The sequence below is a fragment of the Empidonax traillii genome, unplaced genomic scaffold, assembly GCF_003031625.1.
Source record: "Empidonax traillii isolate 1590-97213 ecotype Southwest subspecies unplaced genomic scaffold, ASM303162v1 scaffold594:size396842, whole genome shotgun sequence".
In the NCBI taxonomy this organism is placed as follows: domain Eukaryota; kingdom Metazoa; phylum Chordata; class Aves; order Passeriformes; family Tyrannidae; genus Empidonax; species Empidonax traillii.
The window spans coordinates 354,730-379,309 of record NW_020955787.1 but is presented as its reverse complement, the minus strand read 5'-3'; the positions used below and the strand labels follow the sequence as shown (position 1 = coordinate 379,309).

Sequence of the window (24,580 nt, the reverse complement as noted above, 5' to 3'; positions counted from 1 at the left end):
GTTTGGGCTTTTTAAACTGCTGAATTATAAAGTGAAATGAAAGAATTTTGCACATAATTCTTTCAACTAGATTAAAGCAAACCCAAGTAAAGAAGGAAAAAACTGTTTAAGGAATTTTACTCTTAAAATTTGGGTTACTCTCAAAGACCTGACATCCACTACAGGATATTTATGATGTTATTCAAGAGAGCAGAGAAATATTTGATGTTATCCTTTATTGTATCCCTTAGGACCCCAAACTTGCAATGACATCCCTCTTTCCCTACACCAAAATCCTACTTATGAACACCTGTTACGAACCACATTAGAAAGGTGTGTTTTACTTCTCAGTGTAGTTTACAAAGACTATAATATACCAAACTGGTGTATTATCAGTGAAGGATTGTGTTGGGCTACATTTTTCCATAAGGTAAAATTTCCTCTGATACTCTCACCTGAACGTATCTCCCAAAGACTTTTCCTTTCCTGGCCAGCCTTTTAAAAGAACATAACCAAACCCAATCCGGGATGCACAGCAGAGTGCTTGGGGGAGTTCTCCTTTGAATAGCATCAGCTTCAGGAACAGCTGCTAAGATCAAATGGACAAAGGGAATTCAGCACCACCCGCTCTTTGTATTATCTTTTAAACCTCAGGAGCTTAATCCTTTCTATGAACAAGGTCTGTTGTCCTGCTTGCCATTATCACTAACATATATTCTGGGTAACTCTGCTTTCTCCTAGGAGTGCACCTGCAGCAAAGCTACATTATAAAGGTCCAAAGTCTCTGCAAATAAACTGGGTCATAAAATGAAAGTTTTCTTCTGCACTGCAAGGAATGATTTCCTATGGCCTAAATAACAGTAAAAAGAATTTAGTTGTTAAAAATGTTTATTCGTGTTTTTGCAAAGGTAATAAGAGCCAAAACAATAACCAGTATTTCTGCAAGCTGACAGAGTGTGCTTCCAACACAGCAAGAAACAGTCAGTTTACCAGCCCCATGATCTCTTTCATCTGCCTGGAGAGATAGTTATAGTCTGCCCATAAACGAGAGAAATAACTTTACTTCCAACATATAGGACAGGAGCATGTTTCATTTCTGGGAGTTAGATTTTTTTGAGCATTTTGGAAGGCTGACTTTGACTTTATTTGTCATTTTTCCATTCTCAAGTTGCCCTTTGAAAACCAGAAATGTTGAATGAAAAGGAATCTGGACTCAGAGCAAGCAGCATGGAAGAGATGTAGGTTTATCACAGCTACTTTTGTGACAGGAAAACCTACAAGACTCGTTTTCCTTTACAATTCCATCCCTTATTGCATGTCCGCTTGGTAACCCTAAGAGTGAAAATGTTAATGTATTTCCTGTATCCTGTGTTACCAATTTCTTACACAAAAAAAACAAAAAACAAAACAAAACAAAAAAAAAACTTTAGGACTTTAGGAAAGAGTGTGTAATTATAATGTATTAAAAATAAATATTTTATATCCTAATTTCTGTGATTTCTCTGTTATGGTGTCTTTCCAGTCACAACAGCCATTCTGTCTACTGCATTCTAAGCCTCTTTCCTGTCAGTAATTGTTTTATTACTTTGTGATCTCGTCTGTAACACCCTAGCTTCTGAAGAAATGATAAGAATAATCCACAATCCCTTACCTTTACTTTGTTTAGATGTCTGTGATGGGTGCTCTGAGTCCTCCAACAGAGTACTCTCCTCAAAGCCAAAGAGAATATTGGACCATTAAAGGTAAGTGTACAGAGAATGGAGCTGAACAGTCTTTAAATACTCATTAATCACTAGAAATTAAAACTGAATTAGAACTTTTTTTTTTTTTCCCCCTCAGCCGAACTTGTTCTGGTGACCTCATCTTAAAAAAACATCAAACAAGAACACAAAACCCATAACAGAATAGGGTTGATAATATTGAAAATTATTGTTTACTAACCTGGAAATATATTAGGATGAAGAGAATCAAATTTTGAAAAGGCAACACATCACATATCATCACATATTTAGTGGTGTGACATTGAACAGTTTAACTGATGTTCTCTGGGCAATAAGGCACATGCCAGACTGCGTATCTTGGTGCTCCTCCACCATCACTCCCAGACACATAGAAGGCTGTCAGATATGTGAGGTCTTCCACAGAGAGGCATACTTGTGATAAATGACTGGGAGAATAACCCATTGAGAACAGCTGTAGAGAAGGACTTGGGGGTTCTCGTGGATGAATAGCTGGACATGAGCCATCAGTGTGTGCTCACGGCCCAGAAGGGCAACCCTATGTGGGCTCTATCAAAAACACCACGGCTCCAGGTTGAGGGAGCTGATTGTCCCTCTCTCCTCTGCCATCGTGGGAGCCCACCTGGAGCACTTCATTCAGCTCTGGGGTCCTCAGCACAGGAAAGACATTGCCCTGATAGAGTGGGTGCAGAGGAGGCCACAAGATGATCAAAGGGCTGGAGCACCTCTACTATGAAGATAGGAAGGGAGTTTCTAAAAGACGGAGTGACGTTTTATACAGGCAGATAGGAGGAGACAAGGGGTTGGGTTTAAACTGAAAGAGGAGAGATTTAGATTCGATGTTAGTAAGACGCTCTTTACTGTGACGGTACTGTAAGGCACTGGCACAGGTGGCCCAAAGGAACTGTGAGAGGCAATGACCTCATGGGCCGCGCAGCAGCGGCGAGCCCAGACCCCGCGGCCACCTCCTGCAGCCAAAACAGCGGTGCCCTCGCTCATCCTCCCCCCACCGGCGCTACGGGAGCCGCGCCCGCGGCGCCACCCCGCTCTCGGGGCCGCCAACAGGTGCCCGAGGCGTTGCCGTGCACGAGCCGAGCTTGGGCCGCCCCGGCGGGCGCGGAGCAGGTGCCGCCGGAGGTCTCCCGGCAACCGCCCGGCCAATGGCAGCGGGGTGGGGCGGCGCTTTAACCCCGCGGGGCCCAGCCGGGGGCTGCACCGGTCGTGGGGCTCGCTCAGAAGGCGCATCTTGCTCGTCTCTGCAGCCGCAGCAGGTGGTGGGTGCGCGCGCTCCTCCTCCCCGGCAGCGGCGGCGCGGGAGGAGCGTCCGGCGGGGTCGGTTCCGCCCCACGCGCGGCGGTAACGGCGCTCGGCGGCCGCGGCCGCGGGCGGGGCGCGGGGGAGGAGGTGGCCGGTGGGGAAGCGGCTGGGGCAGCGGCTGGGGCGCCGCGGGGAGGGACCGCTGAGGGACCGGCGCTGCACTGGGCAATCCTGCCCACGGGCTCGGCGTGCCCGCGGTCTGGGCTCGCCCCGGGCCGGGGGAGGGCCCCGTGCGGGGGCAGCGACCTCTGGCCGCGGCGGTGCGGTGGGTCTGGACATATGCTCCCTCCTATCAGACTCCGGCTGACCTGCAGAGACGAGGGGGAGCTGCGATTCGGCTGAGCTTTGCCGGCTGTTCCTCCTCCGCGCTCAAAGGCCCGGCGTTTTGTTATCTCTGTGAAGCTACAGCGGCAGATGCTCGGAGGTGGGAGCCATAAAGCTTTCTACTGAGTCAGGGAATTTGTGGCGGCTCGCGTTGAGGTGCTGGCTCACGTGATGTAAGAGCACAGGTTCCGTGAATGACCTAGGCTTTTTTTTAAATCTTCTTTAAAATTTTATTTACTTGCAGCAAAGCTCAACTGAGTTTGAAGATCAAATCGTAATGCGAGACCAGTTTGTAGTGTTACTGCATGCCCTGTTTATGTAGAAGGCTCTGCTGTTTGCTGTGCTGTCAGTGAAACAGTTACGCAGGGCTCCATAGACTGCCAAGGTATGATAGGAATTTCAGGGCAATGACTTAAAATAGGAGGCATTCGAAATAAATGGATGTATCAGATACATATTAATAGTAAGCTTAGAAAGTAGACCTAGAGAGACGATTTGATACAATTAACGGACATTTCAGTTTTAAGTGTTTAGCGGGAAAGACGTTATTTTGGGGATCTTTCTTGGTAGGAGAAGGAGACAGCAGAAAGCTGTGGCACTATCAGTTATAATTTGGACTGGAGAAAGCATAGGAGAGGGTAATATCAGGCTCATTGGGTTCAATATCTTGTTTCTGAAGCTGGCAGCAGATGCTAAGGAAAAGATGGTAAGTATAGGTTGGTTGCACAGCAATGCTTTTATCAGTGTATCCTCCCAGTATACCGCAGTCTGGAGCGGAAGGGTTTCTGAGCAGAGGTTGTATCTGGCTTTTTAAATTTAATTGCCGCTGATGGATGTTTTTCAAAAAAATTAGAGGCAGTTCATATATTTAGTATTCATTTACTTTATGGTAATCTAAGTCCACAGTTTAACTATATGGAAAAATGCTCTTATTTTCCAGCTTTTGCAGTGAATGTCTCATTTCACCCTTTGTAACTGCTGTGTTAAAAGAAGCAATCAATATTTGTTTTCTATATGTTGATCCTATTTCTCTAGCTGTTTCCTCTTCTACCTGAAAAGTCATAGCTTATTAGTTTCCTGGATGAAAGCACTGGTTGACCTTGTTGCACTGTATTCAGGTCCATTCTGCCATTTTTACAGGGAAGGTTGTACCTGTGTGATATTTTAAGCTGGAGAAGCTCAGCGTTCATACAGAGGCATAATGATGGTATCTTTCTGTCCTCTGGTCCCGTGTAGTGTTAACTGTATGTGAGATGTTATTTCCAGAGGACTAATCATAGTGACCCTGGGATCTCTTCCCGCGTGATAATGCCTAATTACAGGCTGTTGGTTTAAGTACATAGAAGAGTTGTCTTTTTCATTGTTTAGTTTGCATTTGTGAACAAGGAATTTCGGCTGCTGATTTTTATCATACGTTTATTTAGTATGAGAACAACCTTCTGCAGTTTGTCATTCAGTCTGGGTGTTTAATTTTGTGAATAGCTCTGTACAGTGCATGAGTACACCACCTGTTCATCCCTTTTTTAAATTTACTGAACAACAGAGATGCCTGCACAGACCACTTTGGGACTCTAATTTTTGTCTCTTTGGGACTTTCATACATTCTTCTCATCCTTCTTTACTTTATTACTACATTTTGCCCTTCCTCATTTATAGTCGGTCATTAATAAATCCTCTGACATCTTAGTTTAAGAGCCTTTGGAAGGAACATCGTGAAAAGGTTTTTGACAATCCAATTATGCTGTCTTGCCCAGGTATATTGGATTATTCCTTCTTCCAGAGCACCATGGCAGACTCATTAGTGTACCTTACTTCCACAGAAGGTATGCTGACATTTCACCAGTCCTGTTCATTTGCAGCTGCCAAGTTTGTTCTGTGACACGTTTCGATTAACAGAAACCTAGAATTTGCATGAGAATTGTTCTCTTAATTCCCTGGTAATCTTTAGAGAAATCAGTTACCTTCTTGCATTCCATGCCTGATTTAACTTGCAGGTTATATGCTACTGAAACTTGTGAGTTTCATAATTTCTGATGTCTGGAGTACTAGTTCTGGCTCTGCCTAGTAAATATCTCTCCAACTTTAGGAACTAGTAAGGTGGTGGTTTGTCTTGTTCTGGAATTTTATTTGTTTGTTTTTTTCTTTCTCTTTCTTTTAAAAAGTTGTCTGCTTTGCAGAGACAGATAAGCTATAGAGTTGGGCTAAAGTTGATGAGGGGGACATGCAGAAGATGGTTTCTGAGGTTTCCATCTTGTCTATGACATGGAGAGATTTGGTAACACAATGTTCTGCTTCAGCTACATGTAGTAAGTGGTTTGTAAATACAAAGAGAGAAATACAGTTCTGAAGATTAACAATAGAACTATTGTTTAATGATAGGAAAATGCTAATGTGAAATTCATCATGTTACTTCAAAATAGGGTAGGAATTTGAGAGCCAGATGAAACATTTCCATATGTTTCAATTTTTTCAATGTGTTTCAGTCAACTGCGTATGTAAAATGTAGATTTAAATCTTAAGGTAGTAGATCAGATTATATTCCTTGTAACCTGAGTGTTCGAGGCAAAGACCATGACACAACAGTCATTGAACACTGAGTTTTATCAGATGCGAGAGTATATTCTTGTGTGGTTATATGGATTGAGAAGATTGACTATTTATTTTCATTAATCTCTTGTTTATTTTTTTAGTTTGTTTGTTTGGTTTTCTTTGGGGTGCTTTTTTTTTTCTTTTTTTTTTCTTTTTTTAAAAGTAAAATAGAATGGAGAACTGTAATTGGGATTTTCCAAGTATGATGCATTCAGAATGAAGCAGAGACTTAATATCCACAGCCTGGATGGTTTGGCTTGCTTTTTCACATTACTTTGGACAATAATGGGAAGTTTAGCTGGAAATCTGACATTACTTGAAGTTCCCATGTAGTGTGGATAAGGGGGTGGCATCCCCTCATGCCCATTTTGAAGCTGATACAAAACTATGGCAATTTAATCATTATTCTAAGTGTGGAAGGAAAAATCTGGGGTCTGTTTTGATTGCAAGACCCATCATTAAAATTACAAGATTAAATAAAAGTCGCTAAAAGATATTTTTAGAGTAAGAAACTCTTTTAACTATACAAATATCACTCAATAGGATATACATATTAGTGCTAATTATAAACTGTTATTAAAAGTTCTGTAGAGAGAGAATAAATGTCAAAACTCTTGGGAGGAAATGCAGGGACTTTCATGGCAACTACATGAATTAAAACAAGTATGTCATTATGTTACCAGGGATATATTTGTAAACCTACAATGTCTTGACTGGAGTATATGTTAAATTTACCTAGACTTTCATGTCTTTGTGCCTATCCAGACAAAAGCCATCTGTGTGACATCTGTGGATTACTAGACAAATATAAAAGCCTTAAATAACTTCACAGCTCCTTTTGGGTTTTATTTTAATGGGAAAAAAAATCACATTGGCCTTTAAGGAAATGCTCAGTATGTGCCCCCACAATTTTTCAAGTTGAAACATATGCATTTCACAAGTTGTAGTAGTATTTGAAACGTGCAGAGAAGGAATGTTTTGCAATTTCTGGTTGATGTTGACTTCAAACTTTTTTTTCCAAGACATTGCACCTCTCCAGAGGCTCCTTTCCATATCCTTTCTACCACGGGGGGGTAAAAGTTTTCTAGGTTACCAGATACTGCATTTCCATCTTGTATCGCATCCTGTCTAGGTCAGAGAAGTCCAGATGGTGCAATCCGATCACAGTACAGCGCTGTGACAAGTGATTCTCTGCTGATTGTCTGAATGAATTTTACAAACCCAGTTATGACTGCTCCTTTTCAAGTTTAAGGATGATATTTAGAAATTTTAAGTATGCTGCACTGTGTTAAGTTTATAATTCTATTTCTTGCTGCTTGTGATTTTTCAGGTTTTCATATGGCCTGAACTCAGACTTTCTTAGGGAGATTTTCTGTCTTGAATCTTGACATGTTTATGGTCAGTCTGTCCCCTGTCCCCCAAAACACAAAACAGTAATTAAGAAGAGCTGCTTTCAGCTCTTTGGGTTTGTGAAATGTACTATTTTTAAACTTTACCCTAAATTTGTTCTTGAAAAGAAAGATGTACTTAATTATCTAGGAGCTTCTAGAAATATTTCTGTAGATTTTTGTCCAAAAATTCCCCAGGTGCCTTTCAAAAAAGTTCTAGTATGTTATTACCATGACAACATTTTTTTTTTTTTAAGTTCTTTGGGGTTTTTTGTACTTGTTCCAAAAAACACTTGAGTGCCTTGCTTTGATTACTGCTTCTTCAGTATTATCCAAGCTCGCTGATTTTAGTGAGGTGTGCGTTGGGGTTTTTTTTTGTTTGATATTTGGATTTTTTTGTAGTGAGATGGTTCTGCTGTTAAGTTCATGCAGAAGGCACTGGATTGTTACAAGTTTATGGGCAAGTCATCGAACCTGCTCGCAAAGTAACTAATAAATCCCTGTGTAGAGGCAATGGGCGCAGAAGAGAAATCATTAAGTAGTTATGGCAGTTTTAGCTGCTTAGTGGTTTCCTCTCCCACTTGCAATCACTGAGATTTTTTGCATTAGTATGAGATGCTGGGAAACAGCAAAATTAGATTTTTACTTGCTATTGTATTTTTTTTTTCTAACCAGGATTGAAGGGGGGGGGGTGGACAAAGGCAGACAAAAAACCTTCTTGCTACTAAAAGCTTGTAGCATTCTCTTTTGCAGCTGACATGGGATTGTTTTGTTCTGTACTTCTGAATTTAATTTGAAATACAGTATGTAAAGATAAATCAAATACAAAATGCTGACCACTCCTTGAAATGATTACTTCTTTAAAGCTGCTGCACTTGTCTGATGACATGTAACAATTTGAGATACTTTGGGGTAGTGTTCTAACAGTTGAAGGAAGTTCTTGAGTTTCATGCTTTTCAAATCTTGAAATTGCTGAGGGTGGCTCTTAGACTGAGGTATTAGCAGTGTGCAGTGGACTGCAGGTTGTCTTCTCAAAGCAAAAGGCTCTAGAGCTTTCAAGGTTGAAAAAGAATAGTTTCATTATCTGGACTCTATTTTACTTCTTACGTACTCTTACTTTGTCTTCACTAGGCACCACTCTGAGCTTGGGTTTGTGTGCTAATGGTCTGTGTTGTTAACAGTATCTCCCTAAAGAGCAGTCTTTCTAAAGCATCTGCACTGAATGAATCTGCATGTGACTCATGGATCTCAAATTTAAAGCATCATTTCATTTGCACACCTGGACTAGTCCTGTTTCTGCTTCTGGTCAAACATTGCTTGGCGGGAGAGATGCTGTGTCAGAATAGTATTGTCAGTGTAGAGAGACCTGTGGGTTGAAAATACTGTACATTCAGGAAACGTAGGTGATAAAATCTCATAATGGGTGCCTTGGAAATGTGAGTAGTATTTTTATGGACTTTCCAACCTCCTTAATGGAATTTGTATGTCTTAAGGTTCTTAACAACCATTTTAAATATCTTATTAGAATGCAGGATTGTGATGTCAGTAGTGAGAACATACTTGTACCTTAATTTGCTGCCTTTTCCCTTATGTTTACACATTTGTTTGGTGGGTACAACAGAAATGAAACTAACGTGTGAGAAGTGTGTCCTCTTAATGCTTTAAATTCCATTTTTAAAAGCATAGTTATTTAGTTCATTTCTGAACATCTTGGTTTTACAGAGGGAAAAAATGGAAAAATATGCATAAATTTATATGGGCCGAGAGAAAGAAAAAAACACATTTGCTAAACAAGAACAGCAACTAGATTGTTGTATTGACTGTGTTTTCTTGCTGCTTCGTGTACTTTCAGATGTGAAAGTTTTCAGGAACTACTAAATTACAACAGATGTGAGGAATAGCTATTTGCCTTTTTTCCACATAAATTTATGAACCTGGAGAAATACTCATCCATCTGGATACTTTTTTTAGGGGTGTTTTTGTTTCTTTTTTTTAGTGCTGAGCATTCTATTACATGAATGTGCACCGGTATGATCTCTTAAAAACTTGGTGTTACTTTGGACAATGTGTTCTGTGCTTTGTAATATTGATAAGGATTTTTATTGTCTCTGTGTTCTCAAGAGACCTTAGGGATAACAGCACACTTTTTTTTCCCTCTTCCCTGCTTTCCCCCCACCCCGCCCCCCCAAATGATAACTTTTTCCACAGTTATAAGAATACAGCATTTTAGTGTCAGAAATTTAGAAGCTGCTTTTCCAGAGTGTGTTTATTGGAACTTTAGCAGGGGGTTAGGTGAGAACATCCTTGTGCTCTAGAAGTCTACACAGTCCATCTAAAAAAGACTTGCAACTTTGTTCTAAAGTGTTGATTTAAAAAAGGAGCCTTCTTTCCTGTTAGGTGGAAAGTTTGTTTCCCTGAAGTATCCTTGTTCCCATAACAGCTGATGGGTTGTTCTGTCCAAATCTTAAGCATCCAAGCTGGATTTAAAACTTCCAGCAGTGAGATAATTAATGCCATTATGTGTCTTACTGTGTGGTGGAGGTAGGGTGAGGAGACAAACAATCTATTCTTTCTTACGAGTGGGTGGCTTTCCTTTGGTTTCTGGAGGGTCAGTGCTTATTGAGTGGCTGTGCCAACATGGTAAGGCTTCTCTTGTTTGTTTTTGTCACTAATTTTGGAATTTCTGCAAAGAAGCAAGCAACTTGCCAGAGAAAGGCAATATAACTAAAAGTTAATTTAAATGGTTAAATATTAGAAGTTTCTTTGCCCTCCACCAAGTATCTTCTCTAGAGCCTTTACAACACTTCTCTTTAAGTAATAATCCTACTTAGACTTATCCCACAGAGACTTATATTAAAACTTCTTATAAGTTTAATAAAATTGCTTCCTGGTTATATGGCAGGAAAATACTTAATATTTGTCTTGCTGTGTTTTCTCTGGTGTACATCAACAGGAACAACTGAGTTATCTATAATGTGAGTTATTATTTTCATGTGTACTTGGTATTTTAGCTTTAGTTAATGGTTTACAAGACAGTTAAGTTTGAAGATGCATCATTTTTACAGTGTAATATTTGCTGTGCTTACAGAGTTCCAAATGCTGTGTAAAGATGTGGAAAAATTTTACATGGTTCAAGTTCAACAGTCATTCTTCTGTGCCTGCTTTAATCTTCTAGCTGTATTAGCTGCTTTTGTTAATCTAAAATGCTCCTGCTATTTTAGGAGATGCCTACGTAACACACGTTGCCAGCAATTGTACAAACTACTTCACCACTGAATCAGTTGCTCAGGTACCCTGCCTGTCCTTGTTGCTATGGGCGATTGGAAGACTATTATTGTGCCAGTGCTGTCATCAGGTAATATTTTGAATATAGTGGATTTACTAATTTTACCAGTGATGTTATGGCTGCTAAAGAGAAAGACATTGGAGTATTGTGCATGGATACTTGAGTAGTTAAACAGAAAGTTAAATAACATGTAGTACAAATGGTGCTTTGTCTTCGATTGAGTCCTTACAGAAATGGTACTGTAAAATGCTATCCTTTCCTATATATGGAAAGGTTTCAAAACTTTTTTGTTATTTTTTTTTCTGACACCTATCAACATATCTCGTGTTTGTAGACGTCTTGTTCTGTATTCTATTGCCTCATAAATTGCTTTCAACTTTGTTCACCTGTGTAGGGGAAAGTAATTTTAAAAATTGTGTTGTAGCAAGTCAGTAAGGAAGAAAGTTTGGACAACTTCTTCTTGGTGGATAAGTAAGACTTGAATGATACAATACCTTAATGTTATGAAGTCTTTAAATCTTCAGTGGAAGTTTATCGCTTATTTTTTGTGAATTGTTTAATGTATGTCATTCTAGATGAAATTCTAAGCCTTAGAATTGTAAACTTCTGTAAATAATAACTTGAGAACATAGGAATTTTATTTTTTTAATGTGATGTATCTTAAAATATTAGCCCTGATTTGTTTGTTAATGTTCAACTTTTAGATAGCAAAAATATATTTCAATATACCTCAGAAAGAAAGAGATCTCCTACAAGCATGAACTCACATGTGCTACGCTTGCCACTGCCTTCATCCAAAAACATGCACAGCTTTTTCAGTGCCTTCTGCACAGAAGAGAATATTGAGCAGAGTATATCCTATATTGATAGGGTAAGCCAGATCTTTTTGTTTATTGGAGGTTGTGTGCAGGTGACATTAAATGAATTGCAGTAAAAAAGATTGACTGGATTAAGAAGGCTTCTTACTCAGTGCTCAGAAGCCAAAGTTGGTAAGTTGGTGGGGAGTAGGATTTGGGGTTTTCCCCTTAATTAATACAGGATTTCACCTGATACTGTTTCTGTCTTTTGGAGGATTGTGGGACTTTGATCCAGTTATTGATCTCTTTCCTCCCCCCTCATCCCCATCTTTTACCAGGAACTGACAACATTGGGTTTTCCTTCTATTTATGCGGAGTCCAAAGGAAAAGAGTTAAATTTAATATCTATCATAAATTGTATGAATGAATTGCTTGCACTCCAGCACAAGAACCTTCGAGCTCAGGAAGAAGTAGAAATGCAGCATCTGAAACTGGGAAGTGATATGGATCACTTACAGAACTGCTATGCTAAATTAAAGGTAGAAAGCAAGATCATTCAACCAATATTGTGCAGTTCTCTGTACTCTTAACAGCAAGTGCTTTTTTGTTTGTTTTTTTTTTCTCCCAAGTACTAATCTGTGACTGTATTTTCACATGCATTTGGGGGTTTCTTGAAGTCTTTTTTCCAGTTGAAAGTGCCTTAAAATGAATGAAATATGAGTCAGTGAGAGAACTGAAAGCTTATTTAGAATTATGGCCTCTTTAATCGAGGAAGAGAGAAGACTGTTCAGGTTGGAAGTGTTAATGCGTGCTGTGCGTAGAAATGTTAAGCACTTCAGTTCATATGATTTAGTATTGTTTAAAAGGGTATGCCCAGCTCTAAAAGATAAATTCCCAATATAACTGTAACAAGTAAAAGCCTAAGGGAACACATCTAGGACATTACAGTTTTGATCAGTTTTTCTATATCAGTTTTTTCCACATGTTTTTGGTTTGGATTCCTTAGATATCTGACAAAGAAATCTCTTTATAAAAATTGCTCGGAAGCAGTTGTCAAACTAAAAGTTACTAAGCTTCCTTTTATCCCAGGATAAACACATGCATAAAGCCAGTTGCTGTGGAGTAGCTGATATATTGGAAGTTCACTGACTGTGCTACTTCATGTGTGCTTGTATGTGCACTTACACTAGAAGAGACTTGTCTTTCTCCTAATTCTGCCAAGAAAATAAAGCATAAAAAACCTAAACATATTTCAGTGCGTGATTCAGTGCTTTTTAGGCTTGCTTTTCACTTGGGCTGTCCAGCACTCTCACCTTAAGAAATACTGCTGTAGATTCTCAGTCCTTCTGCTGAAATTGGTCATCCATATAGAAGCATTTGGATTTGACATGAAAAGTCATGTGTAACTGCACTCATTTTTATACAAACACTATATAATTTCCAGAACACTCCAGTTCCTTCCCCTAGATGGATAGCTTTAAGGTGAAAGAGGCAAACTTATTAGGACTACATCAATCTCAGGGCATTTAATTTGGCTGTCAGCTTGTAAGGTTTCTCACGTAAATTCTTTCAATACCATACAGCAATCCTCTTTGACTTGCATTATTGTGTTACCTGTATCTAATTGTGGTTTGCTTAGAAGTTCTTGTTGCTTACGTATATCTACACATTTGTCCCTCACTACAAATATGAAGGAAAAGAGCTTGTGTGTAGTGTTGAGATGTCGTTTAAGCTGCCAGTTTCAGGTCTGAGTCTCATATTTGTGGACAAAATTTTCTAAAATGCTAGTTTTGCATCATCTGTTATGAGATCATCTGTCTAACTTTCTCTGTATATGTGAAATGTCCCATATGCTTTGTTATGGTTGCAGTCTGCATATCTCTATCAGTTGTAGTCTTGTACCCTTGATTATTTAACAGAAATGTTCCAGTAAAATTTGTACAGGTTGCTTAGTATCCACCTCACTCTCACAGTATGGACATGCTCACAGAATCTTGACCTAATGGAAAAGGCATAAATATATAAGATAATATTTGTTAAATACTAAGCCGTATCCTAAGTGAGGTGGTTTGTCAGCTTGGTTTGCATGGTTTGATTGGTTAAGTTTTTTAACTCCTACTGTTAATTCATATTGATACTGAACTATCAACACTTTTTCTAGGAACAGTTGGAATTATCTAAAAGGGAAATAATTGGGCTTCAGGAAAGAGACAGACAACTGCAAAGCAAGAACAGAAATTTGCACCAGTTACTTAAAAATGAAAAGGATGAAGTGAGTGATTTTGTACATTAACACAAGTCATTATGTAGATATTGAAGAATGGTTTTTTGCAGAGAATCTTGTAATTGCTCATTTTGAATTTTTTTATTGTTGTTGTTGGTAGGTGTTGTCTTTCAAGACAACTGGCATGTTGCATATGGAGAAATAGATTCTATAAGGGGTACATCCAAGTTACAACGATAGTAGAGAGTACTGCAGAAATGCAGATGTGCAGTTTTTGGAGACTTTTTGTGCTTTCGAGTACAGCTTTCTTAGAGTGTTTAGAAACATCAAAAACTAGGAGGTACAACAGGATTCAGTCACTTACTCAAATAGTTCTGTGTAGAGGCTCTTCTTTTTTTAGTTAGAGGAGAGTAAAAGACCTTAAAGAAGAATGGTGAGGGGAAAATCTAGCTCAAAAGCACAGTCTCATTAAACTTAAATGGCTTGAAAGAATCAAGATCAGAAAACAGTTGAACAACCATGGCACTGCTTAGTTTGGGATTTGTTTCCAGTGTGCTCCTTCCCTAGTACTGTACTTCACATGGCTCCTAAGTTTCTGTGAATGTTCTTTGTGTCCATACACATATTCATACAGTTGGGAATCACGGCACTATGTGTATATAGTGCACATCCTATTCCAACTTAAAATATTGAATGTGCTGCATGTTCATAAGGTTAAATGTGAAAATTAGAAGAGAGCTAAACCAAACCAACACACATATAGTACATGTCAAAAATGTACTTTATAATTTTTTAACATTCTTTTAGACCAAATGGAAAAAAGTAACTTCAAGCACCCTCCTGCATCAGGAAAAGGAGTTAATTTTTTTTTTTAGTGCAAACCTAACAAGCCTGCTTTAGAATTAGAGTAAACCTAGATCCTGGTCATGAATTACTGAAAGCAAAGGTATGTCTTTCTCTGCTTTGTTAAATAAAGATGTTAAAGCAGGTTATGTGAGTTGTTGGAACATAAATTCAGCTGTACTTCAGGGAAACTACAGTATTAAAATCTGTTGCTTGTAACATAGGTTTCTGCTGAAAAGATACTACCTCCCCTGAGGTCAGAATTCATGGGTTGGGAGAGTTCTTCTGATTCCTTTTGTCACTTTTACCAGAAATATAGTTTAATAGAAGCATTGTTTTGCATGCAAGAAATTTGTGTTTATAGTATATATTTGAAGAAACACTCTTTTTTGTGGGATTGCCTTTAGGTTCAGAAGTTACAGAACATAATTTCAAGTAGAGCTACACAGTACAATCATGACATGAAGAGGAAAGAAAGAGAATATAACAAATTAAAAGAACGCTTACATCAATTAGTCATGAACAAAAAGGACAAAAAGATAGGTAAGTATCTCTTTGAATTTTACCACAGCAAAGTAGCATAGTCTGTATCTTAACCAGAACCAAACTTAAGCATTTTTATCTTTAAAGGCAATGTGGCCCTCCTCTTGTAGATTTTTATTTAGATGTTAGAATGTTAAAAAAAACGTGTAATATTTCATGTTAGCTGACTGTGTAAGACTATTCTATATTGTGTTCCATAAGATTATTTACCAAGCACAAAACAAATGCTGATCTTTACAAAAGGAAGTTTTCTTACTAAGGAAAATTTTATTTGCAATCAATTCCTAAGCTAGAGCCATCTCTCCTCTACTTTCTTGCTACTTCTGCCATCACAAAATTTTGGATAGTGTCATAATCGCTGTATTACGCCGAGCAGTTGCCATCAGGAAGGCACAACTGCATGACCTTTTCCCCCTTGAGATACTATACTCTGGTTGTGGTTAACAAAAGCAATGAGAAATTTTAGAGAAGAAGTAACACAAGATAGATGCACCATCTAGTGCTATGTGAAATGAGGACAAATCAGCTCTCTGTTATCATACGAGTACTTATATGTTGTACTGCCCAAAAATTGTGTTCAAGGCATTCATCACTACTATTTAGCATGAATGGGTTTTCCTGTTACGTATTTAAAAAAACCTGTACCTTTTGCTTTGTATATCTGGCCTTAGAATATTTATATAGTTTATCTCCAATGGAAGGGAAGTCCTGCACTTCTCCACCTGCCACCTCCACAACGCTCAGCTATTTGCCAGCAGTAGTGCATGTTGTATTTTAGTAAGCTGATTTAGTTCACTAAACCAGAAGAAAACTATTCATGTTGTTGCCAAAATGGTTTTCTGCTCATTTAGTTTTCTGAAAGTGCTTGTGAATAAGCCAAACCAGGTTACAATACAGCAGCAGGAACACCTATTTTGACTGCAGAAAGTCTTTAGGTATCTTTTCAAAAGATAAGCAAAACTTACATGTTCTTGATTCCATTTGGGTAGTATTAGTTCAAGTATCAGTGAGGTCAAAATAACAGGGTTTGAAAACTAAGTACTGTTTGCTTGGTAGCTGACTAGAATTGAGCTTGGACCACTAATCCATAGTCATATGTTAGGTTTGGGTTTTTGTTGTTGCTGTGCGGGTTTTCTTATTTTATTCAAATATGGACAGAAGTTTCTTTGTTTTGAGGAACACCTTCTGAAACATTGAGAAGTTGCTTACCCTAAAGAGGAGATAAAATGCATTATTGCCAGAAGAGATGGTAGAGTTTATATATTGATATAAGGGTTGAAATAGAGATGAAGGTGTCATTAAGAAATGCATAAAAACAATAGGACAGGATGAGAATACATCCCTCTGAGTTTCCAAACACAAACCCTATTTTCTTTCTTTGACTATCTTATTTTTGCTTTAAGCGGCGATGTGGTTTCATATGGGTCTGAAGATTGAGGGGGATATTTGGGTAATGTGGTCTCTTTGCAATAACTATATGTAAATGTCATCTGAATATTTATATATTTGTATGTTGTTTCACATTTTGAAATATCCTTTTCATTTGTAGCTATGGAAGTTCTAAATTATGTTGGTAGAGCTGACGGGAAGAGAGGTGCATGGAGGACTGATAAGACAGAAGTCAGGTAGTTGTCTTAGAACAACATTAATTCAGGCATATATTATAGCGGTTATGCTGTTACTGTAAGATTATTTCTTGTAGAAATGAAGAAGAAATGTACAAAGTTCTGTTAAGTGACTATGAACAGCGCCAAAAACAACTTTTAGTGGAAAATGCTGAGCTGAAGAAAGTTCTTCAGCAAATGAAGAAAGAGATTATTTCACTTCTCCCACCACAGAAACAGAAACCTAAGGAAAGGTCTGAAGATGGGCTGGTAAGTATTCTTCAGTTAAAATTAAATCTCCATAGTAGTTTGGTATAGCACTGAAGTAATTTAAAACTTATTTAAAAAAAAAAGTTAACTTCTTATGAGACTTGCAGTGGATTGCACATCATGTGCTTTGTTTGAAATCCATCCATGTTTGTGTGTTCTGCTGTCTGTGAACAATATGCAGTGTGTTCTTACCAGTCAGTCAATGGAAAGCTCAAAACGTTCTTTGAATTAATTTTAAATGCAGTAACTGCGAGTATGTAACTCTATCTAGCAATGCATATTGGATTTTGTCTGCATGAGTTTTTTTGTTTGTTTGTTTCCCCATTTTAAGTGTTTCTTTACACAGGATATTTTTATGGAACGGTACACTGCCCATTCATTATTTATCAGAGTTTGTTTTTTTTTTTTCTGATTCCCTGCTAGAAGTCACAGTTCTGTTTTGATGTCAGGTTGAAATGGGTAACTTCTGTCTTTTCAGCATTATGCTGTCAGGGAACTCAACTCTTAGAGAGTCAAATTTCCCTGGGTGGAAAAATCTTTCCTGTATATATGGGTTTTCCTTCTCTTCAATAAATTAAATCTGTGCACATATTTAAATAAACACACGAATTTGGAGTGGTGAAGGGGTTTGCAGCTTTTTATTGCTACTTCTACAGGTGCTGTCAGACCTGGAGGAAGATATTGGAGAGTTAAATAAAGAGAATATGTGGGAATTATCTTGTGAAACTGTGCGAGAGCAACTTACCAACAGCATTAGAAAACAATGGAGAATGTTGAAAAGTCACGTTGAAAGGCTGGATAACCAAGGTGATCTTTACCTGTATTACATCTAGATATAAAATACATTTAAAAATAAGTAATGCACATATGGCAGTTTGAAGTAATTGGATGCAAAATATGTAATTCCCTCTCAAGAGTCTTGTCTTGCCAAATCCATATCTCTGAGACCTCTTGTGGCATTCTAAAACAAACTGGCTGGTGGTATGTTGCTGGACTCTCCTCATTTCCAGCTGTTAAACAGCATTAAGACATCTAAAAATATATAAAATTCTTTCCTAGTATTATTTTCCCATGCAAGCAAATGCAGCCACTACCACAGGGATGTTTGCAGTCAGGAGTAAGACTGAGAAGGTCATGCGTGCAATTGGAAATAAAATAGCAGATGGTCTTTGAGAATACGTTTATACACTGGAAAGGATTTTAAGAATATTTGCAATACTTTATTTGGTGTAACTAACTGAAAAATAAGCATCAGGAAAAATGCTTCAATTATTTGCTCTTTTCGTGAAGTCTTCTTTTAGATTTTTTTTGTTTTATGGGGATGACCATAGTCTAGTCCTCTACAATTAGATTAATGTTCAAATGCTGGCATTAGGGAATCAAAACCTGACTCAATACAGTCATTGTGATTTAGCTATGCATTTAATAAAATAAAACAGGATGTAATTATACAAAGTACAATTAATTCATGTAATTCATTCCCCTACTGAAATGAAAACATGCATCCCAGTGTATTAGCTCCATTTCTCCTTCACAGGACTTGAAAGAAAATGCCTTCTTTTTATATCTGTGATAAATATAGTTACTGTCCTATTTTTATGAACACACAAGCCCTTCAAAAACATGCTCAGAAAAACAGGCCAACAGCCCATCACTGGAAAAAAAGTCTTCAGTGCTTTTGATTTTTTTTTTTATTTATTTTTTTTCCCTTCTATATGACTACTGAAACAAGTGAGGATTTTGTGTAACACTTATTGCGATGCAGATGTATGGTGTACCTTGAGGAATGTGAAACAGCTATGTCTTCATTGCTGTCTTTTTCTGAAATGGGTTTGGTGGATGAATATATGTGTAGCACCAGTTCTGGATCTCACGTCTGATAGAAATGCTTTTGAATACACTTCGTATCTGTCTTTCAGGATGAAACAAGTAGTCTAAAACCTTTTGCTCTTACTAGGAGTCTCTAACATGAGGGGTGTTTTAATTTGGTTTTAAGAAGCTTTTCTTCCCCCTTAGTGTCACGTGGACATTCAGGAGCCTGGAATGAAAACGATGTCATTTCAAGAGAAGACCATGAGCTGGAAACTGAAAAGCTAGAGTTAGAGATTCAGCAATGTAAAGAAATGATCAAAACTCAGCAACAGCTCTTGCAGGTAGTAGGCTTTATTTTTTCTTTTTTTTCTCAGTTGGATCTGAGTATTTTTTTTATTTAACATGCCACTTTTCTGACTTCTGAGTCATTCTCCCTTCTTTTGAAATAAAATAATCTTAATTTTTGGTCTGAGTATAGGTGTGCTACCGGATTGGTTAATAATTTAATTAGTTTTTAATCACGATGGGAATAATTTCAGAAGCTAAACAAAGAGCAGGAAGGCTGATGAGATCAGCTGCCTAAAAAAGGGACATTTTGCTTGCTATCTGAAATTTGCCCCCATCATCCACCAACTATGCAATATCTGCACTATTTCCGTATTGAAATTCAGACATTTTTCTGATAAAACTGTATCTGTTGAAATACTGCATCTCTTAAGTCACTCCCAAATTAATGTTCGTCTTTTGTTGCTTTATATCTGCAGCAACAGCTTACATGTGATGATGACACCACTCTGTTACTACAAGACTGCTACTTGCTGGAAGAAAGAGAACGTCTTCAGGAAGAATGGAGACTATTTCGAGAACAAAAAAAGAATTTTGAGAAGGAACGAAGAAGTTTTACAGAAGCTGCTATTAGATTAGGACTTGAGGTATTAGAAAAGGGAGCTCCTATGGAAGAGGAATTACAAATGAGTAATTCATGCTGAAGGGCAGCCATCCAACCATATCTGTTTTCTGGCACCTGTAGAAAAAGATCATTTCCATACTGTATGAAACGTATCTTTGACTATTCTAGGAGATCATTCTGTTGGCAATTCAAAAAGCAAGGCTTTTGTGTGTATTGGAAAATACAGTTGCTGAAACTGGAACAGAACCTTTTTTTTTTTTTTTCCCCTCAGCTTTTGAAATATCTAAGTATTCCAAAATTGGTAATCTTTAAACTAAATTGTTTAGATACTGCTTAAGTTTGGCTTCCTACAAAAATAAGGCCTTTGCAAATTTCAGTCAAATAATGCGCTGCAGAACATGGCCGTGCTCATAAATAGCATCTCTTGCGGCCACTGTTGGAGACAGAATACTAGGCTAGATGGGCAACCTGTCTGGCTCACAATACAAAATACTTCAGATTTTACTTAAGGTGCTGAGACAGCAGTAGTTCACATGATGACAAATACTGACTCTGGCAAATTTAATTTCATTTGCATTTTAATGAGTTTGTGAATTTCATGTTGCACCTTGAATTCAGCTTTAAAAGTCGTGAATGAGAATAAATCATAAATATTTGCCCAGAAATGTTTAGGACTACATTGCAACGTAAGTGTAACGGCCTGTGCTTCAGCTTGTTAAAATGGTGAAGTAACAAGAGAAGCGATGCTGTGATCTTTGTAGGTGTTTGTAAAAGTTTGCAGTGGAGTTTTGCTTCCTCCGTTTTTCTACTGACATAAAATAGGTGCACGCTGTTTCAGTGATGGTTTTTGGAGATGAAATAGCTTGTTGCTTGGTTCCAGAGCCATTGGATGTTTTGGAGGATGTCATTTAGGCATTGTTTTCCTTTCTGTGCTCAGAGACTGGAAAATTGAACAACTCCTTTCTTTTTGGCCCAGTTTTGGAGAGAAGCAATTGGTGCTCTTTTCAATGTAATTTTTCTGTTTAGAAGGTTCAAGCAGTAATCCTTTCTGGCAGCTGCCCTAGATGAGGGCTACCTCCAGAAGGCAGTGCTGCGCTAAGGGGGAAGAGGAGCATAGCGGGCAGAGATAAGAGAGGGTATCACTGGAGTGGAGAACAGTAAAGTGAAAGGATTAATCAGAGCCCTGTGAAACAAACCATGGGGCTTGACTTGTAAATAAGCGCCTCCCCAGTTAATCCTTGTTGGACTCCAAAGCTTGCTCACGTGACAATAACGCTGTGTTAAACTGTAAACTCTCCTTAGTTAAGTGAACATGTTACAACTTTTGATTTCTTAAATAGAATAGCATCAGTTTAATGTGGACTAAGCTTGTTCCTGTGGTCTTAAAGTTTTATTTCTTTTCCTAGAGAAAGGCATTTGAAGAAGATAGAGGAACATGGCTGAAGCAGCAGTTCTTAAGTATGACTGCTGATTGCAAGCACTCTGAAAATGTGACAACTCCAAGTGCCTTCTTAAGAAGCAAGTATTTTGTTCAAATTATGTTCTTGTACAGTATTTCTTTTTCTTCCTTTCAAATAGAAGACACAAATATGGGCAAAATCATTAAAAAAACCAAAAGCCTCAAGACAAATTTTACCGTATATCTATATACCATGTACCTCTACATGTTGGGTAACTGATGGTTCAAAATTTCATTTGAAAAGGGAAATCATAACTCCCTGATAATTACTTACATAATGAATTTATATTTGTGAAACAATCTGATGAATGTCAAATACGTGACAGCACAGATGTCAGGAACAGGAACTTTGAGAATTACTAAATTAAGTTAAATGTGAGCATATTATTTGCCAAGGCAGTTGAAGAGATCATGACCCATAGAGATCTGTATAGATTTGAAACAAACAATTTTTGGAAACCAGAACATTATGTGGAGATGGCAGCATTAATTATTTGAGATGAGGTGATTTTAAATGAGTATTCTTATATGTTCAGTAAAAAAGAATCCTTTTGGGAAAAAAAAAACTATGAAAAGAGCATAGTGATAACAAAAGTAAGTTTGAGCAATAAATAATTGAGTTTTTAGATTCAAATTTCATAAATTTCTTTTGAAAATATGACTATAAGACATATAGATTTGAGTATTGTTTTTACTGGAAATATTTACTTCCTTTCTTCTACAATTGGATTTTTTTTTGAGTTAGTAAATTTATTTCCCATTCCCTCATGTATGTGCAGTGTTTGGTCTTCACCACTGAGAATTAATTCACTACTTATATTCTTTCTAAGGGATGAGAGAGTGTGAGACAAACAGTAAAGGGACAGGGAAGGGGAAATAACAATCTCTCTTCAATAGATTCTTGTTGCAGCAGCCAAAATGTAAAGATAAATGTGTGGACCACTTGTCAAGTAAATATAGCTTGAATTTGTATTCCTGTTAGATAAAGTAGCCTACCTCATGTGTTCTGGCTTCTCTTTGTTTCTCCTCTGTGCAATTCCTGCAGGGCTTCTCTAAGTGTGAAATGAAATTGTCCTCCGCAGAAGGAACAGAATTGAGATTGTTTGGCTGTTACTCATGGAGAATGACTTGATTTAGTGATCTGAGAGCAACCTGAGATCTGTTTAACAGTCACTGTACACTAAAGCTTTTGATTTGTAATTGATGTTTTCTGAATTGTAGTGTTTCAGGATGTATTTAATGTCATAGTTTCTCTTCTAAATGGCATTCTTCTATACTGTATATCCTAATCTTAAGCTACTTGATAATAGAAATAAAAATAATACATCTGGGAATACAGGGAATCATATGCCATATGGATGTTACCCAACAGATTATCATTAGAGTTCTTTTAATGTTCAATTTTTCTTCTTCACAAAACTTGTCTAAAAGCTTTTGATTCTGTAGTGCTGTAATAAATTCTGTAGAATACAGAATTATTTTGTTTTTTCCAGTTGATATGAAAGCTTTGAAATCTAAATGTGAGAGAAGTTAGCAGGGATTGATCTGACAAGTTTGCCAGGAGTTTCCATTGACTTGATTGATAGTTCAGTTCATATAAATGCTAAGGCATCTAACTTAATGCTTTTTAATCCTGTTTTCTATACTCTGACAAGTTTGCTGCTTTTCATGTTGGTGTTAATTACTGTCTGTGCATGCTGGAGAATTCTGTACTTAAGAAGTAAAAAAGCTTTATCAATTGTAAAGTGAGAAACTACGTTTGAGTAACTTCATATGACTACTTGCAGTGGTGGCTGTATATGCAAATGCTGTGTTTTCAAATTCAGAATCCTAATTTTAACAACTTCAATAGCATTACTTACAACATTTTATCACAGATGTGTAGCAATAAAATTTATTATTATAGACATGCCTTAAGATGTTTGCTGCATCTTTTTTTTTTTTTTAAAGCAGAAGACTTGAAAATTTGAAGTACTTTCTTTTTTCCAGTTGCACTGTAGTTTAACTGATAGTATTTGTATCTCTCAGGTTCCGACCAAGACAATTGGTTAGTGAAATCTACATCTCAGCAAAGGAAACCTCCCTCTGTGTTGAATGGTCCTGTTTCAGCAGAACCTTGCCAGACATCTCAGTATCTTACACATAACAGGTTTGTGAAATGGTGGTGTAGTTGGCTTTATAGTGATGAACTCTATGTAGAGCACAGGTTAAAAGCATAATCTAAGCCTTACAGTTGGTATATAATAAAGGATATTAAACATAAAAACAGTACTCTGTTTCTATGTAAGGCATAATTTATTTGCATGGTAACATTTTTCTCTTTTTCACTTCCAGTGTTGAATCAAAAAAAATTGCTGGAGATAGCATGCCAAATCTGCGGGTAGAAAATGATGACAAAGAAGAAACTGAAGAATGCACAAAGTCATGGGAAGACTCTGGAGCTGACACTCTGCTCTGTAGAAACTTGCACATGGAACAACTGCCTTAGACTTCCTAGGGTTGCCAGCTGGGTTTTTTGTTAGAGATTTGTTCATAAACTTATCATTCTAAATGAAACAGAATGCTGTGAGTTTGATCATTCTTCTGGAGGATTATGTGGTGATCTGAATTGTGGTGTGTGTGTGTATGTGCGTGCACATGGCTTTTAATTTTTAGACCATTTTTTGCCTCTTTTTTTTGCAACTCTTGAAAGAAAAGAATTTAGAAATATATAAAAGCTTTGATATTTTTCTAGTAATAGAAGCTCTGGTTCTATGAGTGAAACAATGGTCTGAAACTTTAACTGTAGTGAAATACTGGATCCTACTGTTACCTTTCATCACAGGCAGAGATAGCACTTTTAGAAATTGTTTAATTACTGGAAGCATTCATTTATGTTTTAAGTGTTACTGGCACTAAATCCTCTTGCCTTGACTTGAATGTACAGTATACTGTAGATTTTTAACAAAACAGGTTCTATATTTATTGTGTGATTTGAAAATACCTCTTTGATATTTCAATGACTTAAAGCGCAGAAACTTTATATATTTGTAAATAGACGAAGTGGTTATGCTGAGAAACCATGAAATTAAACACATGCGTACATAAATATTATTTTACATTGCATTTTAAATTGTTTTATAGTGATACTCAGTTTACAGATGCATTAGGACTTTCAGTGGTTCAGTCAGGAACCAAAGTCTTTTGAATGTGAACAGTAAATGTGTAATTCTATTCTAAAAAGCCCTGGTTCTATATTTTGTGTGCACTGAAGCTATAAACTATCATGGTTGTAGGGCTGTATACAATGTCTACCAATCTGGTGCTGGTTTTGTATTATGTTAATTTTTCCTTTTAATTGACTGCAGAATATTTTTTGTGTTGCCTTTGGGAAGTCTCTTGTTTATAATGTAATAAAAATAGCCAAGTAAAGGTAAGATGTTTCAGAGTCTCCTTCACCTGACTCAATGCATGTAATTTTCCTTGCCCAGTACAAGTCTGTCTTGTCTCTTGTTGA

The 24,580-nt window shown here is 37.5% G+C and overlaps 1 protein-coding gene across 1 annotated transcript; it reads left to right on the top strand.

Moving 5' to 3' along the window:
• Window positions 1–3,174: 3,174 nt before the first annotated feature.
• On the top strand, window positions 3,175–24,580 carry SSX2IP (SSX family member 2 interacting protein). The gene is made up of 14 exons (XM_027898393.1): window positions 3,175–3,459; window positions 10,558–10,691; window positions 11,327–11,493; window positions 11,758–11,958; window positions 13,581–13,691; window positions 14,894–15,029; window positions 16,579–16,654; window positions 16,732–16,903; window positions 17,560–17,710; window positions 18,920–19,056; window positions 19,480–19,647; window positions 21,032–21,143; window positions 23,113–23,233; window positions 23,419–24,580. Exons 2-14 carry the CDS (start codon window positions 10,649–10,651, stop codon window positions 23,570–23,572), a joined length of 1,749 nt encoding a protein of 582 aa, XP_027754194.1. The 5' UTR covers window positions 3,175–3,459; window positions 10,558–10,648; the 3' UTR covers window positions 23,573–24,580.

Excerpts from the sequence above, each read along its gene's own strand:
- SSX2IP (XM_027898393.1), top strand. The coding sequence starts at position 10,649 with ATGGGCGATTGGAAGACTATTATTGTGCCAGTGCTGTCATCAG. Across the intron at positions 11,494-11,757 it reads GTATATCCTATATTGATAGG|GAACTGACAACATTGGGTTT; the intron begins GTAAGCCAGATC and ends ATCTTTTACCAG. Across the intron at positions 21,144-23,112 it reads TCCAAGTGCCTTCTTAAGAA|GTTCCGACCAAGACAATTGG; the intron begins GCAAGTATTTTG and ends TGTATCTCTCAG.